At 55.5% G+C, this 20,882-nt stretch overlaps 1 protein-coding gene across 2 annotated transcripts in view; it reads left to right on the top strand.

Moving 5' to 3' along the window:
* The window catches only part of SPATA5 (spermatogenesis associated 5), a 113,754-nt gene that overhangs the window by 79,949 nt on the left and 12,923 nt on the right, over positions 1 to 20,882 (top strand). The window contains exon 15 of one of the 2 annotated variants that reach the window (XM_045831762.1): positions 9,990 to 10,154. The exons of the other annotated variant lie outside the window; for it this stretch is intronic. Within the exon in view, the coding sequence (XP_045687718.1) occupies positions 9,990 to 10,154 (165 nt within the window). The remainder of the gene's footprint in view (positions 1 to 9,989; positions 10,155 to 20,882) is intronic. 2 annotated transcript variants of the gene reach the window in all.

Below are 20,882 nucleotides of genomic sequence, written 5' to 3'. Positions count from 1 at the left end.
AGGTCTGGCGAATCCAAAGGAAAAAAAAATGAAGTAAAATAAAGATGCACAGAGAGGGAAGAGGGGGGACGAGAAAAATGCAGCAGGCCAAACGGTCCTTATTGAGAGATTATGTGATGTCTGCACGTGCAAACTGTTAGGACTAGCAAAAGCAAGTTGTATGCTTCGAAATACCAGTAGCTTTGTTTTCCTGCGTTGGCAGTAACTACTGATCCGGAAGTTACAGAACCACGATGCACTTAGGCACCAGCCCCCACACACACGACTTCATGGAGCAGGCCGTGAAACATCACTCACTGGAGGACGCCGACGGAGACCTGAGTCACCGAGGAGCTGGACCGGGTTCGCTCGCGCGTCGGGGGTGGCGCAGGACTACAATGTGAAGATGCCAGTCCTCGCCACGTACAGGTCCAGCTAAAGTTACAGTATTTTTTGAGGAACGCAGAGAAGATGCACCAGTAGCTAAGTCTGTTTTGAAATGTACTCAGAAGGACAGTGGATTTCTGGACCAGTGTCCAGAAACGTTAACCTGTGCCAACAACGTAAGGCAGCACGGAGCCGGCACCGGGGAAGCCGAGGCGAGCGCTAGTGGCAGGCCCACCGCGGGGAGGGAGGCACGTCGCTGGGCAGGTTCTCGGAGAGGCTGGGTCTCTGGATGAAAACAGCGTGGCCGGGCTCACCTTGTGCACTGTACGCGCGCCAACGAGGACAGAGTCCCAGGATGCCAGGTGAAGCTGGGGGGGTGATAGAAGGTGACGTCCCAGGGTGGGACTCTGCCCTGGCGTCGATGCTGGCAGGAAGCCGAGGTCATTCTGTGATATCCGGAAGGAGGGGCAGGGTGGGGGGTGGGTGGCTGTCTTGTGGCTTGGACAGTGTCCCCATCCTGTCTGTGTTCCAACGTGGTGATCACGCGGTGGTCTTTCTCCGTCTGGACCCTCCGTCGTCACACAGTGGCCTTGTCTGATGGGGTGTCGGTTAAGGTGCTGTGTGCCACAGGACGCGAGGGCACGTGTGGCGGTGGGACGGCCTCGACGGCTGTCGCCAGCAGCCCTCCCTGCTGCGCTCTTCCCCCGCCCCGCGGCCGCGCGGAGAGGACTGGAAACCGGCCCAGGCTGTGGAAGAAGAGGCAGGGTCTGTGGCCTGGGACGGTGAGTGTAGTAAACCAAACACAGAAATAAACCGCGGTGTGCATTACTGGTCAAGGGCGAGCGCAGACCAGGCCCTGGGGCAGATGCGGGGTTTTCATCATCAGCACGCGTGGAGGAAGCAGACCGGGGCCGAGGCTCAAGGTCAGGATGGCCGGGTCCTCAGCTGAGGCCCAGAGCTGGCATGCCCATCAGCCGGTGGCAGGGAAGGAGTGGGCGCCGGGGCCCCCACCTGTGCGGGTGGGGGAGGAGGGCCACCCCCTGCAGCTTTCCCCGAGTAGTCACGCCCATTTCCCCCAGCAGGAACGAGCTACTGCAGTGCCGGCATGTCGCTGCTTGCTGAAGTACAGCGTGCCCACCAGTGTAAAGTGAGAGCGTTAGTATTTCATGTGGGAACTTGATTGAGCTTTAAACATACCCAAAAGCTTTGGAAATGTTTTAAAAATGCACCTCATATTGGCTTCAGAGAAAGTTTATTACATCTTAGGTAAAAGGTTGCTTTGTTAACCTTCGAGTGAGTGTCCATAATCGTGCTGTAGCACCGTCACTCACTTTTTAACTGTGTTCTTACGGAGCAGAGAGACTTCCCGCCCCACTCCTGGTCTCTTGCTGGTGCTTCTTGAAAAGCGAATGTCCCAGTGTCTTGAGAGAATTCACTCCCAGTTCTGTACTAGGTGCTCACAGGTAGTGTTGAGAGCGTAATCTTCAACTTTTAGGAAGGAGAAAAACTTGATTTTGACTCCGCCGCTTTCACGCACGGCTCGGGTGTCTGTGCCCTGGGGTCCTGCTGCTGCGTGCCCTCCCTGTCCTCCACTCTCCCCACAGGGGTCCCCGTGGCTTCCTAGGTGCACTGTCGGGGTCAGCCAAGGCACCTGAGGGGCTGCCCCGCCTCCCTGTCCTGTCCTACTGCCAGTTCTTGTCTTCCTTGGCTGTGTTCTGGTGTTAGTTTTGAAACACTCTTTCTCTTAATTTATGTCATTTAGTTGTCAGTTGAGGGGAAATGTACGCGTATAATAGGGTAGCTCTCACGTCACCAGATCCTGTTTAATCATCTTTGTAATTACTTGGACACTCGTTAGTGTTACAGGAGGAAACACAGAACTTTGTCTGGAAGCATTCAAAGCCCTGACGCGAGTTTGTGAGGATGCTTACTCTTTATTGCCCTACCTCCGTAAATCCACGGCGGACCCCCACGCTTCCTCCATGTCTACCAATAAGTACAGCGACCTTTTAGGGAACAGACACGCCTCCGTCCGCGTTCCGGAGCAAACCCCAGCGGGCGAACCGCTCCAGACCTCCCGCAGACGCAGCTGTGACACCTCCGTGTTGTGCGAGGCCTCCGCATTCTTGACAGAAGCCCCAGTGTCCCCGTAGAGCTTGCTCATTCACGTGCCCGGGTCTCGCTTCCCAAACTTTCTGTGTGTTTCATCTCCAAAAACATCTAGCCGATTCCACGTTTGTTTTATGCAGGCAGGATTAAGAAGGAACTGTGTTCTCAAAAGGGGGCCGTGTATAAATGGTCCAGATGCACGTTCTCCTGAGAAACGGCACTGAGAACAGGCGCCGCCTGCAGCTCTGAAACCCACCACGTGGTTGCCGCGCGCCGTCGGCAGCGAGGACGCCGCGATCCTGAAGCGCAGGAGGAGGCCGGCGAGAGCGAGTGCCGTTCCAGCAGCTCGTCCAAGTCCAAGCAGCGTCGCTGACCCCACCGGGACCGCGGCGGCTTCTCCCGCACACACCGGCAGCCTGGGAGTGGACGGGTCGCTTGCTTCCTCGCCTAAATACTAGCGTGGTTTTTCTCCAGCTCCTCACACTGTTCACTGACACACGCTGGAAGCAGGACTTTATTAGTGTCTCCGTATCAGGAGGGGAGCTCGACTCAATTTTCCGTCCATGTGCCCACACATCGTAAATGTCACCCTCTGGCAGCGGCCGTGAGAATTAGTTCTTGCAGCATCAGGCAGTCTGTTGAAATCGTTAGCTTGGAGCAGTGTTCTTTCCAGGGGAAATTTATCAGGAAGGGTAGAAGGTGTTTGGAGCATGTGATACCGAAGGAAAGGGAAAACGTGTAAAGAATTTGCTAGGATAGCCATTGATTCAGCTATTTTACCAGGGACATTTGGAACAACAGTGATTTTTAAAAATCTCTTCAGTCACTGGTGGTAGGAGACAGGTTTCGTGTTGATAGAGGTTCCTGGGTGGGGCAGGCCTCTGGCTTTGAAAGTGACGGTGGCTGGCACCACAGGGGGAAGTTGTCTGCTGTCACTGCTGACGACATCTAAGACCCAGTGTGTCTTGTGGGCGTGGCCCGGAATTTGACTTGGGATTTGAAGGTGGATTACCTAGGCAAGGTAAATGTGTGCTTTTCGCATTCGGACTGCATTTGGACGAGAATCCTCTATTCTGGTCCTTAGCTTTTACACGTTGTAGACAGGCACTAACTCCCATGAGTCTGCGGCCAGAGAAGGCGCTGAGAACACAAGTGCTTCCAACCTGAAGTCCATTCACCTTAAAACTTGTCAGCGTTCTGAAGGAGAGAAGAGTACTGTGTCTAGTTCTCCCTTTATAAAGAAGTTGAACTACATTGTAGGATTGTGCCGTTGCCTGACGCACCGGGGCTGGGGGGTGGGGTGGGGGGGGGCAGCAGTGGTGTTCTTTTTGTTCTCAGGTCTCGGTGTCTCCGCGGGTCAGCCCACCTTCTCTGTCGGGGCCCAGAGCCCGGCTTTGAGGCTCCGCCAGCCTCTCCCCCCTTTTCCTCCTTCTCTCCCTGTTTTTCACAACTTTCCTAAAACTTGCAGTAGCCGGTCTGAATTGGAGTGGCCTACAGAACAGACTGGGCCCGCCTGTGCTGTTGCATGAGCCCTGGGTTCCAGGCCCAGCTCTGCCCACATGCACTTGGGGCCTGGCCCGCTTGGTGTCCTTGGCCTTGGCCTCCGCGGCCTTTCTGTGCCGATGGCCTGAGAGTCTCTGGCAGCATGAGGATCTGTGAAACACCGGTGCGTTTGCTTTTGCTTTGTCATTGTAGGTACCAGCGCAGTGACTGCAGAACAGTGATTTGCTTGTGCTCCAGGTAGATTCTGTGAATGCCGAGATGAGCGTCCCCCAGGGCCAAGCCACCGGCCACTGTGCTGTGCCAGAAGGTCTGAGTGTGAGTCCTCGGTCTGCCGCCTGTTAGACTCCGAGGTCTCAAGCAGGCCACCAGCCACTCTGTGTCGATTTCCTCTTCATCGAATGGAGGAAATGACACCATCTCTGCCTGCCTCTTAAAACTGTTTATTTTCTAATTGAAATGTAGACACTGAAAATCCTTTGTAAACTATAAAACAAAATCATTATGAATCATTCTTTTAAACTACATGCTTTTATAACTGTGACTTTTCCCTTATAAATTTTATTATAGGAAAATAGTCATTTTTATTTAAAACCACTAGCTTAAATAACAACCAACAAGGCCAATAATGCTTCTTAGTGTAACATCTGGAAAACTGGTAGCTACTCAATGGCCCCGTTAATTAGGGAAGCTCTTTCGAGCTAGAGCCTAGACCTAGATTTTGGTGACACTGTTCTCTTGTAGAGGTATCAGCTTCTCTCCAGAACGCAGACAGTCCTGTTCTTAGCAGAGCGCCTTGCGCGTGGCGGCCTCTCGCAGGTTTGCTGCCTTCTCTAGGACCTGAGCTTAATGTGCCGGGCGCCGGGCGTCCCTGTTCCCCTTGTAGGACGTCAGAGCAAGCCGTGTTTTCGTACACATGGAGGTCTTACACTTGAGATGCTTTCATTTTCTCAGATAAAAACGTGTTCCTCTTTCATTGTCATCAAGCTGTAAAACATCATTTTGTGCCACAACAAGCCCTTGCCTTTAAAAACTTACTTAGAAGGGAAGTGTTGTTTTGGCCTCTATCAGCGAATTATCAGAACTTGCCTTCAGGCGGGTGGCAAAGGGACTTCTGGCAGAGGGAGTCTGAACGTGGGTGTTCGTGGAATGTATCGTCCTGTCACAGAGGGTACTGGGTGTTCTGGGAAGGTAGATACAATCACAAGAGTATATCATTCAAAGTGCTAATAAACATTCAAAGTCACAAATTCGTAGGAGTGTAATACCAAAATCCCCAGAGGTGTTAATAATTAATGACATCACAGGCGAGGACTTCCACGGTGAAGGTTATTTTGGAGAAGGATAATCCATGCACTTCTGTTTTAGTTTAAAACTGATAACAGTCTCAATGGTACTGATAATACATTGATTCATCTCTGGTGAGTATTGTGACTACAGAATAGTTAAGGTAAAGGGTGATTTCAACACAAGCAATAGAAAAGTTGAGTAAAAATAATGCAGGATGAAAGGTGTGTGTTTACTTGGGCCAGATCGTGGCTTTTCCGATAACGAGGCAGGCTGACCCTGCCGTTTCCTGCCTGGAGGACAGCTCGTGGGGTTCCAGGAGGGGCCGCAGCCCGTCCTAGGGGCAGCTGGCGGGCACGTCAAAGCCGCCTTCTCTCTAAAGACAGCACGTCCTTCTGCCTTGTGAGCTGTCGTTTTCTCGGACCTAGCAACCTTGTAAAAGATGCGTCGTTTTACATCGGAACTCCAGTTGGCATGTCTGAGGGAATAGAAGAACTGTTTGAACGTATATGTTGCTGGGGGTGTGGGGTTGTTCCTAAGAAGTCACCTTAAAGGTAAGGAGAACGCCGAGTGCTGTTCCTTGGCCTTTCAAAGGATGGGCCGCAGGTAGGGGCGACGGGCCGGGGCTGTGCACCTGCGCGGCTCTGATGACGGCCCTTCGGCACATGCCGCGGCCGCGGTGCCGCAGACACGAAGGCCCGTGGGTCCGGGCCCTCCCCTGCGCGTGGCTGTTGGAGGAGGGAGGGGGCACGGGCAGTGTCGGATGAGGGGAGAGGCCGGGGAGGAGCCCCTGGAGAGAGGTTGCTCTCGGGTGTCCTGGTGAGGGGGGAAAGGCCCTGCCATTCACCCGCTGGCTGTGAGCTGCTCAGACTGTTTGGCCTTGCTTGATCGTCCTGTTTCCCCTGCCATCTGCCCAGGACTTTTCCTAGCCTCTTGCTGCCCTGTCACATGATGAATGCCAGTCAGTATGGTTTTGAAATTGTTTACAATCATGAGAGTCACTTTTTGTCCAGAGAAAGCAGTACAGTTACTTCTATTTTAAAAATAAACTGAACATGCATCACTTGGCTGTGTATTAACAGTATGGCTTGTGACCTTCCTCCTACGTAAGAGGTGGGTTACCATAAACTTCCAGCGCAGCTGTGTCCTCACCCCCAGCTGAAGGGGTCAGTGATCGTGGTAACGAGTCATTCGGGCGGAGCGACAGAGATAGACAAGTCCGCTGAGGGGAGTGGAGTGACGAGACCTGGAGACAGGCGGAGCGCCCACGGCTCTGGCTGTGCGAGGGGAAGGAGGCCGGGCGGGGGCTGGGGCGGGGCGAGGCGAGGTGGGGGGCGGGGCTGGCGGCAGGTGGAGGACGGAGGGCCACGTCCCGGCGTGGGGGGGCAGCGGGGTTCCGCGGGGACACTCCCGGACCGGGAGGGTGTTTGGTCCGACGCAGAGTCAGGGAAGAGGCGGAAGAGCACAGTCGGGACCAGTGTCCGTTCCTCCTGTCACCCTGAAGTCGGGAAAGCCAGGCCAGCACCCCGCTGTCCCTCCAGGAAATCTTCCTTGTTACTACAACAAAAACAAAACAAAAAAGGCAAATGAAGACACTTAACTGACCTCCAGGAGCAGTACCGAGAAATGCAAAACAGAATTCTTCCATCTTTCTAAAAAGTCATTAAGGCAGAATTGCGTGTTTGAGAACTTTTGTATGGAGAGTCCTGCTCATTTTAATGCCCGGGGCCGCACTGCCCCACGGCCCATGTGGGAGATTTGTCCAAATGCTGATAGGTGATGTGGAGGTGGACTTGCCCTTGAGGCTCGCCGGCTCTTCTTCAGAGACGCCGGTCTTCCCTCTGCGCCCACCCGGAGGGACCCCGCCCGGCCCACCGGCAGGGCGCCCCGGAGGGCATCCCGCCGCCTCCGTCACGGCTGCTCTGGGCACGGTCGTTTGCTTCCCTCTCCTCTTTTCCCTCCTGTTTTCTCAAACCTTCACCCAAAAAAAGTAGAGAGCAAAAAACAAATCATCTCTCCATATCGATATTTAGGTGGAATGAGGATGGTTATAAAAGCATCAGTCAGCACGGCACCAACTTGCCAAGCTAGTATTTGGGTTGGAAGTCGTGCCTCCCCAACTGCTTGAAGCAGCAGGGTCTCTGGGAGCGGTGGACGGCGCCCCGTTGCTGGGCAGGGCGGCCTCTCCGCGTTTCTTCCTACGTGTCTGAGCAGTGAAGCGAGGTGTGCAGTTCATACACACATGGGGGCTGCACACACACACACGCACACACACGCGTCAGTGGGTGTGAATACATGTTAAAGGGCCTCCACAGCTTCGGAGCGCGGTGTGCGCTCCCCGGCCAGCCCGGCACGCCCGCCCGGCGAGTGCGCGGAGCCCCGGGAGCGGTCGCAGCGGCGCTGGGCTTGCGCTCGGGGCGCCCGGCCGCCGGGGGCCCGGGGTGTCCGCTCCGTCACGTGGAGTCGCCCTCGTCTCCAGCGTTTCTCCGCTGTTTCCCGTCTGAACCGGGCGGGCACGTGCACGTAACGCCGTTTCTGACACTGGGCCCTCCTCACAGGGGAGGGGGGGAGGGAGCACAACACTCAGAAACAAAGGTGTGCTCACTGCACGTGCAGTGAAAGGTTTCGTGGGAGCCGCGTGTGGAAGTGGCTCGGAGAAGGGGACGCTCCCTCCGTGTTCCGCAGACACGGTTTGAAGGAAGGGCTGGAATCTGCCTGGGGTGCCGGCGCAGGGGCGGGCGGAGCTGCCCGGAGTCAGAGGGGCACGGACCAGGCCCCGGGCGGGGAGGCGGCTGTGTCCAGGGCTGCGGGGAGCTCTGTGCTGGTGGGACCGCTGTGGGGGGGGGCGCGTCTGGACGGTGGGCGAGGGGGCTGGAGAGCTAAGCAGGGACGGGGTTGGCCCCTCGCCCTCCACCCCTGCCAGGAACCTGTGGGTTTATTTCAACATTATAAAAATCAGTGCACAGGGTCGGGCAAAAGCAGGTTTGCAGTTGTTCGTACGGAAACTAACCCACTCCTAAGTAATGATGCAACAGTAAACTGTTTCATGTACTCTCAGCTGTAAACCTGCTTTCGTCTCTCCCCTCCCTCCCCGTCTTCTATCTTATGGAGGACTTTTTAAAACAAGTTTTTTAGAGATATTTGGAAGATTAGTATTTTCCGTTTTCTTCTGTAGTTTATCAAAAAGTAGACTCACTGTTTATCAGAGGAAGGGCTAGGATTAGTTCTAGAGGAATGCTGTCTCTGCTTTGGGAGAGGGCCATTCACTTACTTACTTTGTATCTCTGTGCAGTCGGTACACAGTGTATTGACATGTTTCAGGCGGACAATACAGTGGTTTGGCATTTCCCTACCTCGCCAATGTGGTCACCCCGCTAATCCTAATAATCCTCTGTCACCTTGCAAACTGAATCACAGTATCGTTGACTGCATTCCCCTTCACCTTTCTCTCCCAAGTTCCTTGTCCCCTGTAGGGCCCCTTTACTTAGAAATGGGTGGAGAATGCACCATTCTAGGAAAAGAGCTCGCAGGTGCAAGAGTGTGTGTGTGTGTGTGTGTGTGTGTGTGTGTTGAACTGTTTTTTCACCTTTTGTGCTCCTCATCACACGCTGCCGTTCACTGCGGCACCTTGCCCTTCACTCCTGCTGCACGAGCGTCCAGCCTTGTCTTGCACGGCGCCACGGGCCGTCCCGGAGCTGAGCAAGCCCCGCGCTGGACAGCCGGCCTGGACACTGCCGGCCCGGTGTGCGTCGGTACAGACGCGCACTCCGACGTTGTCTCACAGACACGCTGCTTAAATCCCTGGGCCTGGCACGTAGGGTGTGCTCAGCAGACGTGTGCAGGGCTGAACTGCTCTGTGAATCCGGGACAGGGAGCCCCAAGACCCCCTGGGGGGGGGTCTCCAGGAGTGACCCCAGGAGTGACGAGAGTGTCCCCGTGTCTGGGTCACCACGGGAAGTGGGCGGAGAAGCCTTTCCAGCAGCTGCAGGGTGAGGCTGTGGCGCATGGTGAGGCCCATTCTCTTGCTGGCGGGTGTCGCTTTCTCCCTGCCGAATGCGGGTGCAGACCCGTCTGAGAGAAGCCCCGCCTCACCTGTGTCTTCTCTTGCGCCTGGCGGCCCTGATGTTCCGTGGTTTTAGCGTGTTCACAGACGTGTGTGACCATCACCACCATCGGTTTTACCTGCGTCTGCTTACACTGTCTCCGAGTACCAGCACAGTGTCGGGTGTACGATGCCTGCTCAATATTCCTAAACAGAGGCGTTTATTAGCTCTCAGATAATTTAAGCGTTAGACTTCAGTAAAACACGAGGAAGGTTTATATGACTGCCTTCAGTTCTAGAGTCCTTTGCAAGAGCTGTGCTTTTTGAGGGCGCTCTGAAGCAGCTTACCCCGTATTTTAAGAGTTGCCGCAGGAAGTTACCAAAAAAATCTCTTTGGGTACGACGAGTGCAAGTCGCGTTTGCACCCCCTGAGAGACAGTGGTCGGCTTTCACGGACCTGACGGAAGCCTCTCAGAAACCCTGCCTTTCTGTTTCCAAAAGCACCCTGAGCGTTGTGTATTGATCTGCACCTTTAAAGTGGGTTGTAGGGTGTCCGGTAGGTGTCTCATTCACTGCTTTCCAACGGGGTCGCTCGTGAGACCCGGACACCCTTCTCCCTGGGCGCCGGGCGGGCGGGACGTCGGCTCGGGGCCCGGCTGACGCGCGTCGCCCGTCTCCTTCCCAGGCGCTGATGCGGCCCGGGAGAATCGACCGGATCATCTACGTGCCCTTGCCCGACGCAGCCACGCGGAGGGAGATCTTGAACCTGCAGTTTCACTCCATGCCCATCGGCCAGGACGTGGACATGGATGAGCTCGTCCTGCAGACGGACACGTACTCGGGGGCAGAGGTGAGAGGCTCCGAAACGACCGTGGGGGGGCGGGCAGGGAGGCGGAGGCCGGGGTGCTGGCTGCCCCAGGGCACGGTGCGCGGGACAGCCTGAGGTCGGGAAGGGCGCCGTGCGGCGGGCGGTCACTGCGTGCAGCTGCTCCTTGCCCGGCCCCAGTCACATCCCGGCTCCTGGCGCCCGCCTCCTGCCCTGCGTAGGACGCCGTCTCCAGAGAGAGGGTGAGACCTGGGGGGGACGCCGGGCTGGGAGCAGGGGTCCTCTCTGCAGCTGCCTGACCCGGCAGCTCCCGACCACCCGCCCTCCCCTGGACCCACCGGGTGGGAACGATGCGCGGCCGCCTGGATGGCTGTCTCCCCGAGACGGTGACAGTGAGTTAGGGTGTGGTGAGAGCACTGGGAGTTCAGGGGACGTGCCACAGAGAGTGTGCTGTTATCCTCTCCCTTCCTGGGACGTGAGCTCAGTCTGCTTGTGGGTTAGCAAAAAAAAATTCTCTCATAAAAACTGCAGAGGGGACGGTCTGCCCTCCACTGAGAATAGACTCGGTAATAGCAGCAGGAACTCTGAAAATCGGGAAGTTTTAAATACGGCAGATAAACATTTTCTTTCTGTCCTTACCAGCTGTTTACTTGGGCTATTTTTATTTACAAAATACAATTCCATTAAAATAATTGTGCATCTTTCTACAAGCATTTCTTAAGGACAAACTCAACACAAAAATATCTCTGAATACCACTGATCCGGATTTGTACTGGGAAATTGATGTTTTTTTAAGCAAAACATCATGGATTCTTTTCATCCTGAGTTACCCAGCAGACCGGGACCGTGTGTTCCGTGCTGCTGGCTGCTGGTCTTACCTCTCCCCGTAAACCCAGAGGGGAGCGCAGCGCCCACGGCGAGTGGCGCCCGGAGAGCTCCAGGGTCGGTTGACCCCTGGGACCGAACGTCGTCTGTTGCACCGTCCTGGCTACTAGCAGCTGCCAGTGAGAGTCCAAGTGCGCTCGTTGTTCTGCCTCGGAACAATGCGAACAGAACAGATACACACAATGCGAACTGTGAGTGTCTGGTTCCCCCACCTAGGGCTTCCCGTTGCGGAGGGAGAGCCACGGAGAAAGTGGCTTGAGAAGCAGACGAAGTGCACTTTAGGTCCCGCCACCCGGTCGTTCGGGTGCGCGTCTCCTTGGGGGGCCGTCCTTAGGCTGACGTGGACGTGTGTGCGGCCCTGCCGACCAGCTGCTGCCGCGTCTCGGGAGTTCGTGCTCGGGTGTGAGACCGAGGCCCGGCGTCGTGGGCGTGACCTGTCAGGCTCCAGGACACGGCAGGGAGGAGACGCCGTGAATCTCCCACTCGACCTGAGTGCGGAGGAAGAGCAGTTAGCAAGGCGTGAGCGTGCCCTCCTCGCTCGGAGGAAGTTCATGGCGGTGACAGGGAAGAGCGAGGCAGAAGCCGAAGCCTCCGGTGAGGTTCCGTCTGCCGAGAGGAGAGCGCTCGGTGGTGCCAGGGATGGTCGTACCAGCGTGCTCGTCCTTCCAGGTGCGTGCCTTAATTAGTCCAAAATACGCGCACGCTCGTTTCTGGTCAATGTGTATACCCGATCGGCTAAAAACAGTCACAGGAAAGTAGCAGAACATTCTGTCCATGCTCAGACCACGTTGTCTGTGCCCCATAATGCTTGGGCGGGGAAGGGTGTCCCACCGTGGCCCCAGTCACAGCCAGCACCTTGTCACGACTTCGCAGAGACCTCACTCCGGAGCTGTGTCTCACTAGTGCTGGGGCTTCCAGCCCGGCCGGGACAGGTTTGTGTCGTGTTTTGAGGGTCTTTTTTGTGGGAGGGTGCCCTGTGGTTGCAGAGCTATTCTCCTTTTTTTAAAGTCTTAAAAATTAATAAATAGGAAATGTGAGACAGATAAAATGCAGCTTCAGGTAAAATATAAGATCTCATCTTTCCCCCCTTTCCATCCAAATGAAATGGTGCTGTGGCGTTGAGAGCTAAAGTCAGTTTTGCTTTTTGTTTTCACGGTGCAACAAAGTCGGAGCCAGAACCGGGGCACCTGACGCCTGCAGACTCGTGGCTCTGCCGCCGGTGTAACTGGTCTGCCCCCCCAGGCCAAGGCCGCATCCCTCAGCAGGGAACCTGCCACACGGTACCTACTTACCAAACGCCTACTAGACTGGAAGAAGAAGGAAAGGTTTTCAAGACCGCCTCGAGGTGGAGCAGACCTGTGTTCTCGTGCGTCGGGAGAGGACCCTCACCTCCGCGGCCGAGCGCCCTGTGGGGGCTTAGCCTTTTTCCCGGAGTGGGGGGCGCCTCTCTGGCACCCTTTGGTGCGGAAATGAAGTCCCAGGTGGATTAATTGTCCTCACGGGAGAGTAGATGAATCAAAGTTATGTAAAGGTAGTTTTATGTAATTGTGCCCCATTAGCTGTAGGAGCAGGACTTCGGCCAGGTAAGCCAGAGATGGGGGAGTTGTGTTTATTCTAACTGTATGAGTGTTTTCCGTTTCAGTTTTAATTTCAGTGTGGAGGGTGATTGGGCTGGAGGTGCTGGGGCTGGGAAGGTACTTACACGGGGTTTCTGTCCCCCTTGTGCTGTGTCTGCCTGGTCGGCCTTGTTCTGGGAAAGCCTCCCCAGCCCGGCGCTGGAAGCAGCTCCTCACACCCTCCCGAGTCACGGCCCCAGGGCCTCTCCCCGCACGGAGGAGGGAGCCGGTCCGGACAACTGGGGCGGTTCTGCAGTCCTCAGGGGAGCCCCAGGGGAGCGTTTGCAGCTGCGGGGGAGCCCCCCGGGGGTGGCCAGGACCCCACTGTCTCTGGCATCCTGGCTGCCGCTCCCAGGCAGTGGGAAAACGTGTTGCCGTTTAAAAGCAGATGGGAACTCGGCTCAGGAGGAAATAGTAAGTCTTTTTCAGTTGTAGCTATTGTTTGCTTTTGCTTTGATTTTTGTTTAAGTTATTTGTAGCAGATTCCACTCCATTTTTTCCTTTGTCTTTTATCACATGACCCCAGTTACTTTAGGAAAACTTATCTTACCCTCCGACAGGAAACCGACAATCACAAAGGAGTGCACCTGAAAAGCCCTCCCGGGATTTCTCACCTGCACGCCCTGCGTGGGGGGGGGGGGTCCAGGGGTGGCCAGGGGGAGACAGGGAGGGGCAGGGCTCCCTCTCCGGGTAGGGTTTGCTGGCGGGGGGGGGGGGCGCAGGCTCGTCCGCACTCACCGCAGGGGACCCTCCCTGAGTGCTCATGGCATCACGTGAGACCAAGAACATGCCCACGCTGGGCACTGACCACACGTCTCCTGCGTGGCGCAGGCAGCCACGGCAGTGCCTCCACGTGGTGCAATTTCAGGGGTCCCCTTCCAAGAGGGGCAGGAAAGTGGGGAAGAAAGCATTTTAATGTGGCAGTTGAGTGAACCTCTGTCTGATAGAATCGTAGGTCCTTATAGGGTAGTTTCAGGCACGTTACTGACTACTTTGAGACCTCGTTTTCCCCATTTGTAAACTGTCGATGTGACTGAGGTGTTTCGAGGCTGAAAGAAGGTAAATGTCGAAGCGCTGAGAATCACGCCCGACACAGGAGTGCTTGTGGGCACCTCTGTCCTCGCCGTCGCCCGGACCCGTCTCTGCTCAGTGTCCTGTGTGCTGCCCAGTGTCGGGCGTGTGGGTGATGCCGTTTGCACCGTCTTCGTAGCCAGATAATTCTCCTGAAAGTTAAGTGATAATTGAGTTTGCCTCTTACCCTTTCCTTGAGAATTAAAAAAAAAAATCTACTTACGAATCTACTCTAGAAAGTCTTTTTGAAAGCAGTTGGTTACTTGAATGCGTTTCACACTAAGTTCTATAAAGCTTTCCCCTCATGTAAAGTTCGTCTGCGAGGATTCATCCCCATTTTGCTAACACGATGGGTCTCGCCCTGAACTCTGTTTTGTGGTCCGTGCCTTCCTGGAGCTCAGGGCCGCCGTGCCGGACTGGCGGTGACGGTCACCGCGCAGCCTGCCTCTGCCGCAGGAGGGGCGCCGCTCCCTGGGCGGGCGGGAGCTCTTACGGCAGGGAAAAGGGGAGCCTTCGCTTTCTGTCTTGCTGACGAGCGTTCTCCTGACATCCGCTCTTTCCTCCCACGTGGGGAAGGCAAGGACAGCCACTCCGGCTGCCTGTGCGCTCCAGCACGAGTCTCGTGACGATGTAAATCTGGGTCGGCGTGTGAGAATCCGGCTGGTTTGGGTCCTTCTGTGACCCGTCAGACACCCCCTGGGAGTGAAGACCCTGGAGCGGTCCGGACACCTTGTGGCCTCCGGGTGGCGCTGTCGGAGGGCGGGCGGCTGGGCGGCGTTCTGTCTCGGGGGAGCGGGTGAGCGGAGCCACGGGACTTCTGCTCCCAGCAGTCCCCGCTCCTCCCCGTCCCTGGTCCGTGTCCGCGCCGACGCTGCTGCGGCCAGCTGCCCCGCCGTTCTGATTCCAGATCTTGTGGTCTCCTCGCTCTTTCTTGTGCTTTCACCCTGAAACTCTGTATCCCAGCGTTTCAAGATACTCTTTGGTAGCAGAACCTACCGAAATCGCTGCTTTGTCATCAAACCACCACCATCCCCAGCCCACCCAGGAAGAGCGTCTCCTTTGAACTCCTTTACTCACGTATATTTCACTTGTGTAGCTCTTAGCTGATTTTTTTGTGGTTATTTTACTATGAGCAGCCACTGAGGTCTCCTGGGGAGGCACGGGGGTCCATGCTCAGGCGCCCCTCACAGCGACCGCTCCCCAACACACACTCAGGGGACATTAACGTGGGGCGAGTGGGGGACTCGTGAGCTGGCTCCAGGTCATTCTACCAACACAAGTGTGCGTCGTATCCCGGCCGGCCGCTGTGGTGGGCTGAAGCACCGTTCCCTACGCCGAAAAAGTGCCTGTGGCTCTGATTCCCGTCAGGGCACACACCTGGGCTGTGAGTTCAGTCCCCAGCGGGGCACGCACGGGAGGCAGCCGACTGGTGTCTGTCTGTCCGTCTCCCCCATTCCCCGCCCCCCCCCCCCCCGAATCAACAAGCATACTGTCAGGTGGGGATTTTTTTAAATGTTGGTTGTAACACTCCCTTCGGGGGCATTTTCTAGTTTTAAACATTGTTTTGTGCAGATTGTCTTTCTGAGCTCCTCAGCGCCGCAGAAGGGGTCTGGAGCCCCACAAAACCGCTTCATCGCCCGGGGCCCCGCAGCCCGTCCCTGGCAGCCCAGGGCGGAAGCCGAACCCTCACCCTGTGTGACCTCCCCCAGAGGGGCGGGCAGGCGGCAGCGTCTCTGGCAGCCTGGGGCAGGCTGGCCTGCTCGTGCGCACCCTGGCACCCTGGCACCCAGACTCAGCGGGCACAGCACAGCCTCGCCATTTCCACGGGCGTTTGTCCCACAGCTGCTCTTAGTGACCTGTTGTCATCCGCCCCCGACACAGTGCGAGCTGCCGGAAGGTAGGAACTGTTGCTCCTCCTTCACGCGCTGGATTTCCCAGGCGTCGTGAACAAGGGCGCAGGTTAGAGGGGCAGGTGCGTAAACACCTCAAGTCCTGTGTCACGTGGCCGCGCAGCAGCGGCTTGGGGGGCACCCGGCACTGCAGGGGGCAGAGGAGGGGGCAGCTCGCACTAGCTGAGTTCCGCTGGGTAGACGGGGTCTCCCCAGGGGGAGCGGGGCCCCCCGGGGGGAGCGGGCCCCTGGCAGATGGAAAAGCAGAGGTGCACGAGAGAGTGCGGCGCGCGCTCCAGGCTCTGCTGAAGGTTGGAATGGTGATGGGAAAAGAGTCCACGCATGGAGGTAACCGGTGATAAAGCGGGAAAAGTGGGTCAGACAGATACGAAGGACTGGGTGTTACCTGACCTGGAGTCCGTCCTTTGAGCAATGGGGAAGCACTGAAAGTTTTAGTGAGAAATGTTGTGGTCAGATTTCCGCCCAAAGCCACCACTAGCTGGCCTCCCGGGCATCTTCATGTGAAGGACGGACAGGTGCTCTTCACGCCGCCTGGTGACGGCTCTCCGCCCGAACAAAGGCCCGTCCGGCAGGCGTGAGCGGCCGCGGAGGTCCCTGCTGCAGGAGGCCCTCACGCGCCCCTCAGCTGGGGGCGCCCCTGTGGGCGTGCGCCCTGCCCCTCCACAGGGCTGTCTCACTGGGGCCCTACCCCCTGTCGAACACCCCTCAGTGCCCAGCAGTCCTCCGTAGGAGGCTGGCACACGTTCTTCGAATAAACAAAGTCAGGTTTTAATCTTTAGTAGATAAAGAAGTTTCTTTGCCTTTAGGATTTGTTTCCTGAGCCCTTGGACAGAAACGTTTCGTGAACTGGGAGCATTGAAGGCGTGTTTGTGCAACATGGCGCCTCCCACCGGCCACGGGGGCGGCACGTGCCCCGCGAGGCCAGGCTGTGGGCAGTCGGCCGGCTCGTGTTCTCTGCGCCGAGTTAGCACTGGAGGCTTAGAACGTGCGCGGCTGCCCTGTTCCTTAGAGTGAGCTGCGGCCAAGTCCTGCAGAGCAGCAGTCGGGGGGCACTGCAGCAGGTCCTGAGACTGCACCCTTCAGCCCGCCCTGGCCCCGCTCCCTCTTCCCCAGCCCGCAGGCCCCCTGCCACTGCTCACGGCAGCGTTCGTTAGGCCGGCCCGTGACCGCCAGGGCCCACTCTCAGTTGTGGCGAGGAGGGCCAGCGTCTCTGTGGTCGTTCCCGGGGCTGCACAGCCAAGTGGTTGTGCCTGTCCTGGCTTTGATGAGTTGTCCCTTGGGTGGGCCTCCAGACATACGGTGTGGTCGTGTTTTCCCTGTGATGCTCCTAAGAAACCTGGGGTCTTGGGATCTTGGCCCATGTCTGTAATGCTTGTCACTGTGTCCCAGAGATCTGAATCATGGCACCAGAGGACTGGGGATCTGGAAGGACTCTGGCAGTGCATGGGATTCGGGTTTTTGGGTTGTTTTTTTGTTTTGTTTTGTTTTGAAGATTTTATTTGTAGAGAGAGGTGAAGGGAGGGAGAGAGGAAGAGAAACATCAGTGTGTGGTTGCCTCTTGCACTCCCCCTACTGGGAACCTGGACTGCAACCCAGGCATGTGCTCTGACTGGGAATCGAACCAGCGACCCTTTGGTTCACAGGCCAGCACTCAATCCACTGAGTGAGCAGAATTCAGATTTTAATCAAAGTTCTCCTTAGCAGGCTTTAACAATTGTCAACTCAATGGAAAAGAAAATTTTACCTGCTCAGCGATTCCCAAGCCCAGGGATTTTATTTTATTTTTTTTAATCTGAGACCTTTGAGTTTTTTTGCTTTTCAACAGAACACCTAGTCAAGTTCAGTATCTATGATTCCGGAGGCATTAGGATAAAAAGTGTTACAAAGTGGAAACATCTAATAGCTCAGTTTTCCCTTAAACTCTTTGTTAGGAAGGTAAGTGAAAGTTTCAAGTTATAATGTTTAAGTTACAGCTTTTAAAACTTCTAGTTTATAGAGACGTAAACAGCCTCTCTCTTTCCAAACTTCAACTCCTACTTAAATTGGCAGTACAAGAACCTTCCTTCAGCTTACCCGAGGGCAGTCTCAGCTGGGCTGTTTACAGCAGAGCGAGTCATCCTCCGGAACATCCCGTGCCGCCGTACGTACGTACCTGGAGCGCCGGCCCCCAGCCAGGTGCTCGCACCGCCTTGTGTCGGGTCACAAGCAGCGTTAGTCAGAGAGGAAGTGGATGTTGGAAGAGAGGCTGGCTGGCTGGCAACACACCTCGCCCCGCGCTCCCTGGCCAAATGCCGCAGCCTTGATCGGGGAGCAGTCTACGAGGCAACGCCTTAGTCGAGACCCACCTGGTCACCTGGTGCCCAGGCCCGGTCCCCAGGCCGAGTCTGCGTCCGCAGAGGGCCGCCCAGGCCGGGTGCCGCTGGTCTGGGCGTGTTCACGGTCCGCCTGCATTCTCCCCTCCAGACCCGCGGGCTCTCCGTCGGCTCACAGCTGGCGCTCCAGGACGTTTGCACAAACATGTAGTCTTGGCTGCTGCATCTGCAAAAGAGCGACAGAAGTTTGGGGTTCTACCAACTTTGGAGGAGCTTTTGATTATAAAAATGATATGCAGCATTCACCGTTAATCTTAATCTTATCATACAGATTCCAGCGGAGTTGTTTTGTCTGGTTATGTCCCCGAAGAGACAGATGGCTAATTTCTTATGGTAGTAGCATCTACGTGCAAAAAGCGTGCCACCGACACGCGTGAAGGCTGTGTGCTTTGAGAGCACTTGTGTGCGAGGTGCGACTGCACCAGTTAGGCAGACGGGCTGTGGGAGGGGGCAGGGCCCAGCCCGGGTGCCCAGCGGGGCTAGCCGGCGGCCACTCCCCCGGTGCGGAAGGGCGCGGGCGGCCCTCCCTCGGGGCTGGCGTCCAGGTCCGGGGACGGAACTCGCAGCCAGAGCCCAGTAAACTGTTCCTACAATATTTTACAGCCAACAAATCCAGTGTGATTGATCTCGGATATCACAAAATTCCCAATCTTTCCTTATTTTGTTGCCTTCAGTTTTATGGCTGCTTTAATAACGAGCGTTTTGTGTGTGTGGCACGTGCTCGGTTTGGTGGTGTGTCCTTTAACCCCAACCGTGTTTCAGAGGTACGTGCAGCACTTTCTCAGCTGCTTCGTATTTCTGAACATCCGTGAGACCTATTTTTGTTTTTTCCTTGTTAAAGGTTTATACTGTTTCTTACTTTCAAGTGTATAGAGTTTTCTTTTTTTTTTTTTTACAAATTGTCTACGTAACATCCCTCTACCAGCATATTTGCTCACGTAATTTCTAGTTCCTAGTGTACAACTTACTTCTTTTTTCCTTAACCTAAGTTTTGTTCATTAAAAAGAAAGAAGTAGTGAACCTGGGAACTTCTAGAACGTTGAGGGCCGTGTTTCTCCCAGCAGGATCGTTGGGAGGTGAGCGTTCCTAACGACCGTGCAGGGGGGGTCGCAGCCGAGGCTCAGGCGTTGGGCGCCACCGAGGACACAGCGCCGCGGGTGTCCTCGCCGTGAGTGTCTGATGGTGACGCCCCTGAGTGGCAGTGACTCCCCGTGCCGGGAGAAGGTCACGGGACTCTGTAAGATGCTGGGTCGGAACTGCGTTGTGGGCGTCCCTAAATGTAACCCCCACCGGGTTTTGAACATTGAAAACAGGTCCCCACCTTACCTCAGGCTGCAGAGAAAAGCAGAAAAGGAAGGTTTGCATGGCTCCCTGTTTGTTTCGTTTGTGTCTAACCCCCAAACAGTGTTTCTTGTGTTCTTGAACAGCGGCCAGCTCTCTTTTTCCCACTGAAAATCTGGGAAAAGAGTTTGGTTTTTATATTTGTGGGAGAGTTTTCCTGTTCATTTAGGAGCAAGAAACTGGTGTAACGCACATGCCACTTTTATCATTGTGGAAGTTTCACATCATAAATTATTTTCTCTTTTCCTTCCAAACATTTTTCTTAATTGCTCAAACTGTTTTTGGCATTTGGACAAGGCATTCTTTCAGCAGCAGCGAAAGTAGCTCCTTGGCATATTTTTATTCACTTCAAAAGGAGTGGATTTATATTTAAAGGCAAGACTTGCGTTTAGTTTGCCCGGCATTAATTTCTTGCAAGAATCCTTGAAAGTGTAAAAGGTCAGCACCCTTAGGTACCAAAACCAGTAGCCTTCAGCACTCCCCCCACTGTGTGATAAGCCTGAGTGTCGGAACTGCAGATCGGGGAGAGATGAATCCAGAAGCTGTTCTTTCGAACCGAACTTTCTCGTTTCAGAGCCGCGTCGGCCCTGCTGGGTGAGAACTGTGCGCGCACGCACCAGCTGGTCACGGGGGCTGGCCCGGCGTTTCCTTTACAGCTTCTGGGGGTGTCGTAAAGACGGTGCGGCGACAGTCACCTCGGAGACCTGCTGCCGCGTCTCGTCTGCTGCGGCGTTGATCTCTGCGGGGGGGGGGGGGGGTTTCCGAGGGCGACCGGGGTGCGGGCGCCAGGAGTGTGTGCAGTGTCCCGAGAAGCGGGCCCCTGTCCTCCGCTGCGGCGGCGCCACGCTGCCCCCCCACCCCGGCGGGCGGGGCGCTCCGGTGGCCTGTGGCACGGGTTTCCTCGCCACCTGCGTGTCTTCTCCGGTGCGCTGTCTGTTCGGACGTTTTACCCCCTTTTTAATGGGGCTCTTTTCTTACTGCTGAGTTTTGGAAGTTCTCTGTGTGTTTCAGGTGCCACTCCTTTGTCAGATTCGTGTCTCCCAGAGATGTCCTCCCAGTCCGAGGCTCAGCTTTTCACTCTCTCAATAAACTGCATCTTTCCTAGAGAAGGGATTGTTAGCTGTAATGAATTACTCATTTTTTCTTTCAGAATATATTTGATAAGGCAGTAAATGTATTCTCTCTGTAAAAAGAAATCATTTTGCATCAATTGATGCTTTGTAAATGTTTATAAATAGAACTTACCATATTTGCTTAATAGCTTATTTTTGTCCTTTTAAAACTGAGATGATTTATAACTGTTTTAAAAATCCTTAGGCAAGTGCATGTTCATTGATTTGAGGCGGGGAGGGAAAGAGAGAGATACTGCTGTGAGAGAGAAGATAACGTGTGGGGGGGCAGCCAGTGAGGGGGAGTTGTGGTGGGGGTGCCCCGACAGGAAATTGAATCTGCGAGCTGGGCATGTGCCCTGACCGGGGATCAAACCCACAGCCTTTTGGTATGTGCGATGGCGCTCCAACCAACTGAGCCAGCTGGCCAGCCTGATTTACAACTTTT

The sequence above is a fragment of the Phyllostomus hastatus genome, unplaced genomic scaffold (genome assembly GCF_019186645.2).
Source record: "Phyllostomus hastatus isolate PE091 unplaced genomic scaffold, TTU_PhHast_1.1 phas_contig_159, whole genome shotgun sequence".
Lineage (NCBI taxonomy): Eukaryota > Metazoa > Chordata > Mammalia > Chiroptera > Phyllostomidae > Phyllostomus > Phyllostomus hastatus.
This window is presented reverse-complemented; position numbering and strand designations above follow the sequence as displayed.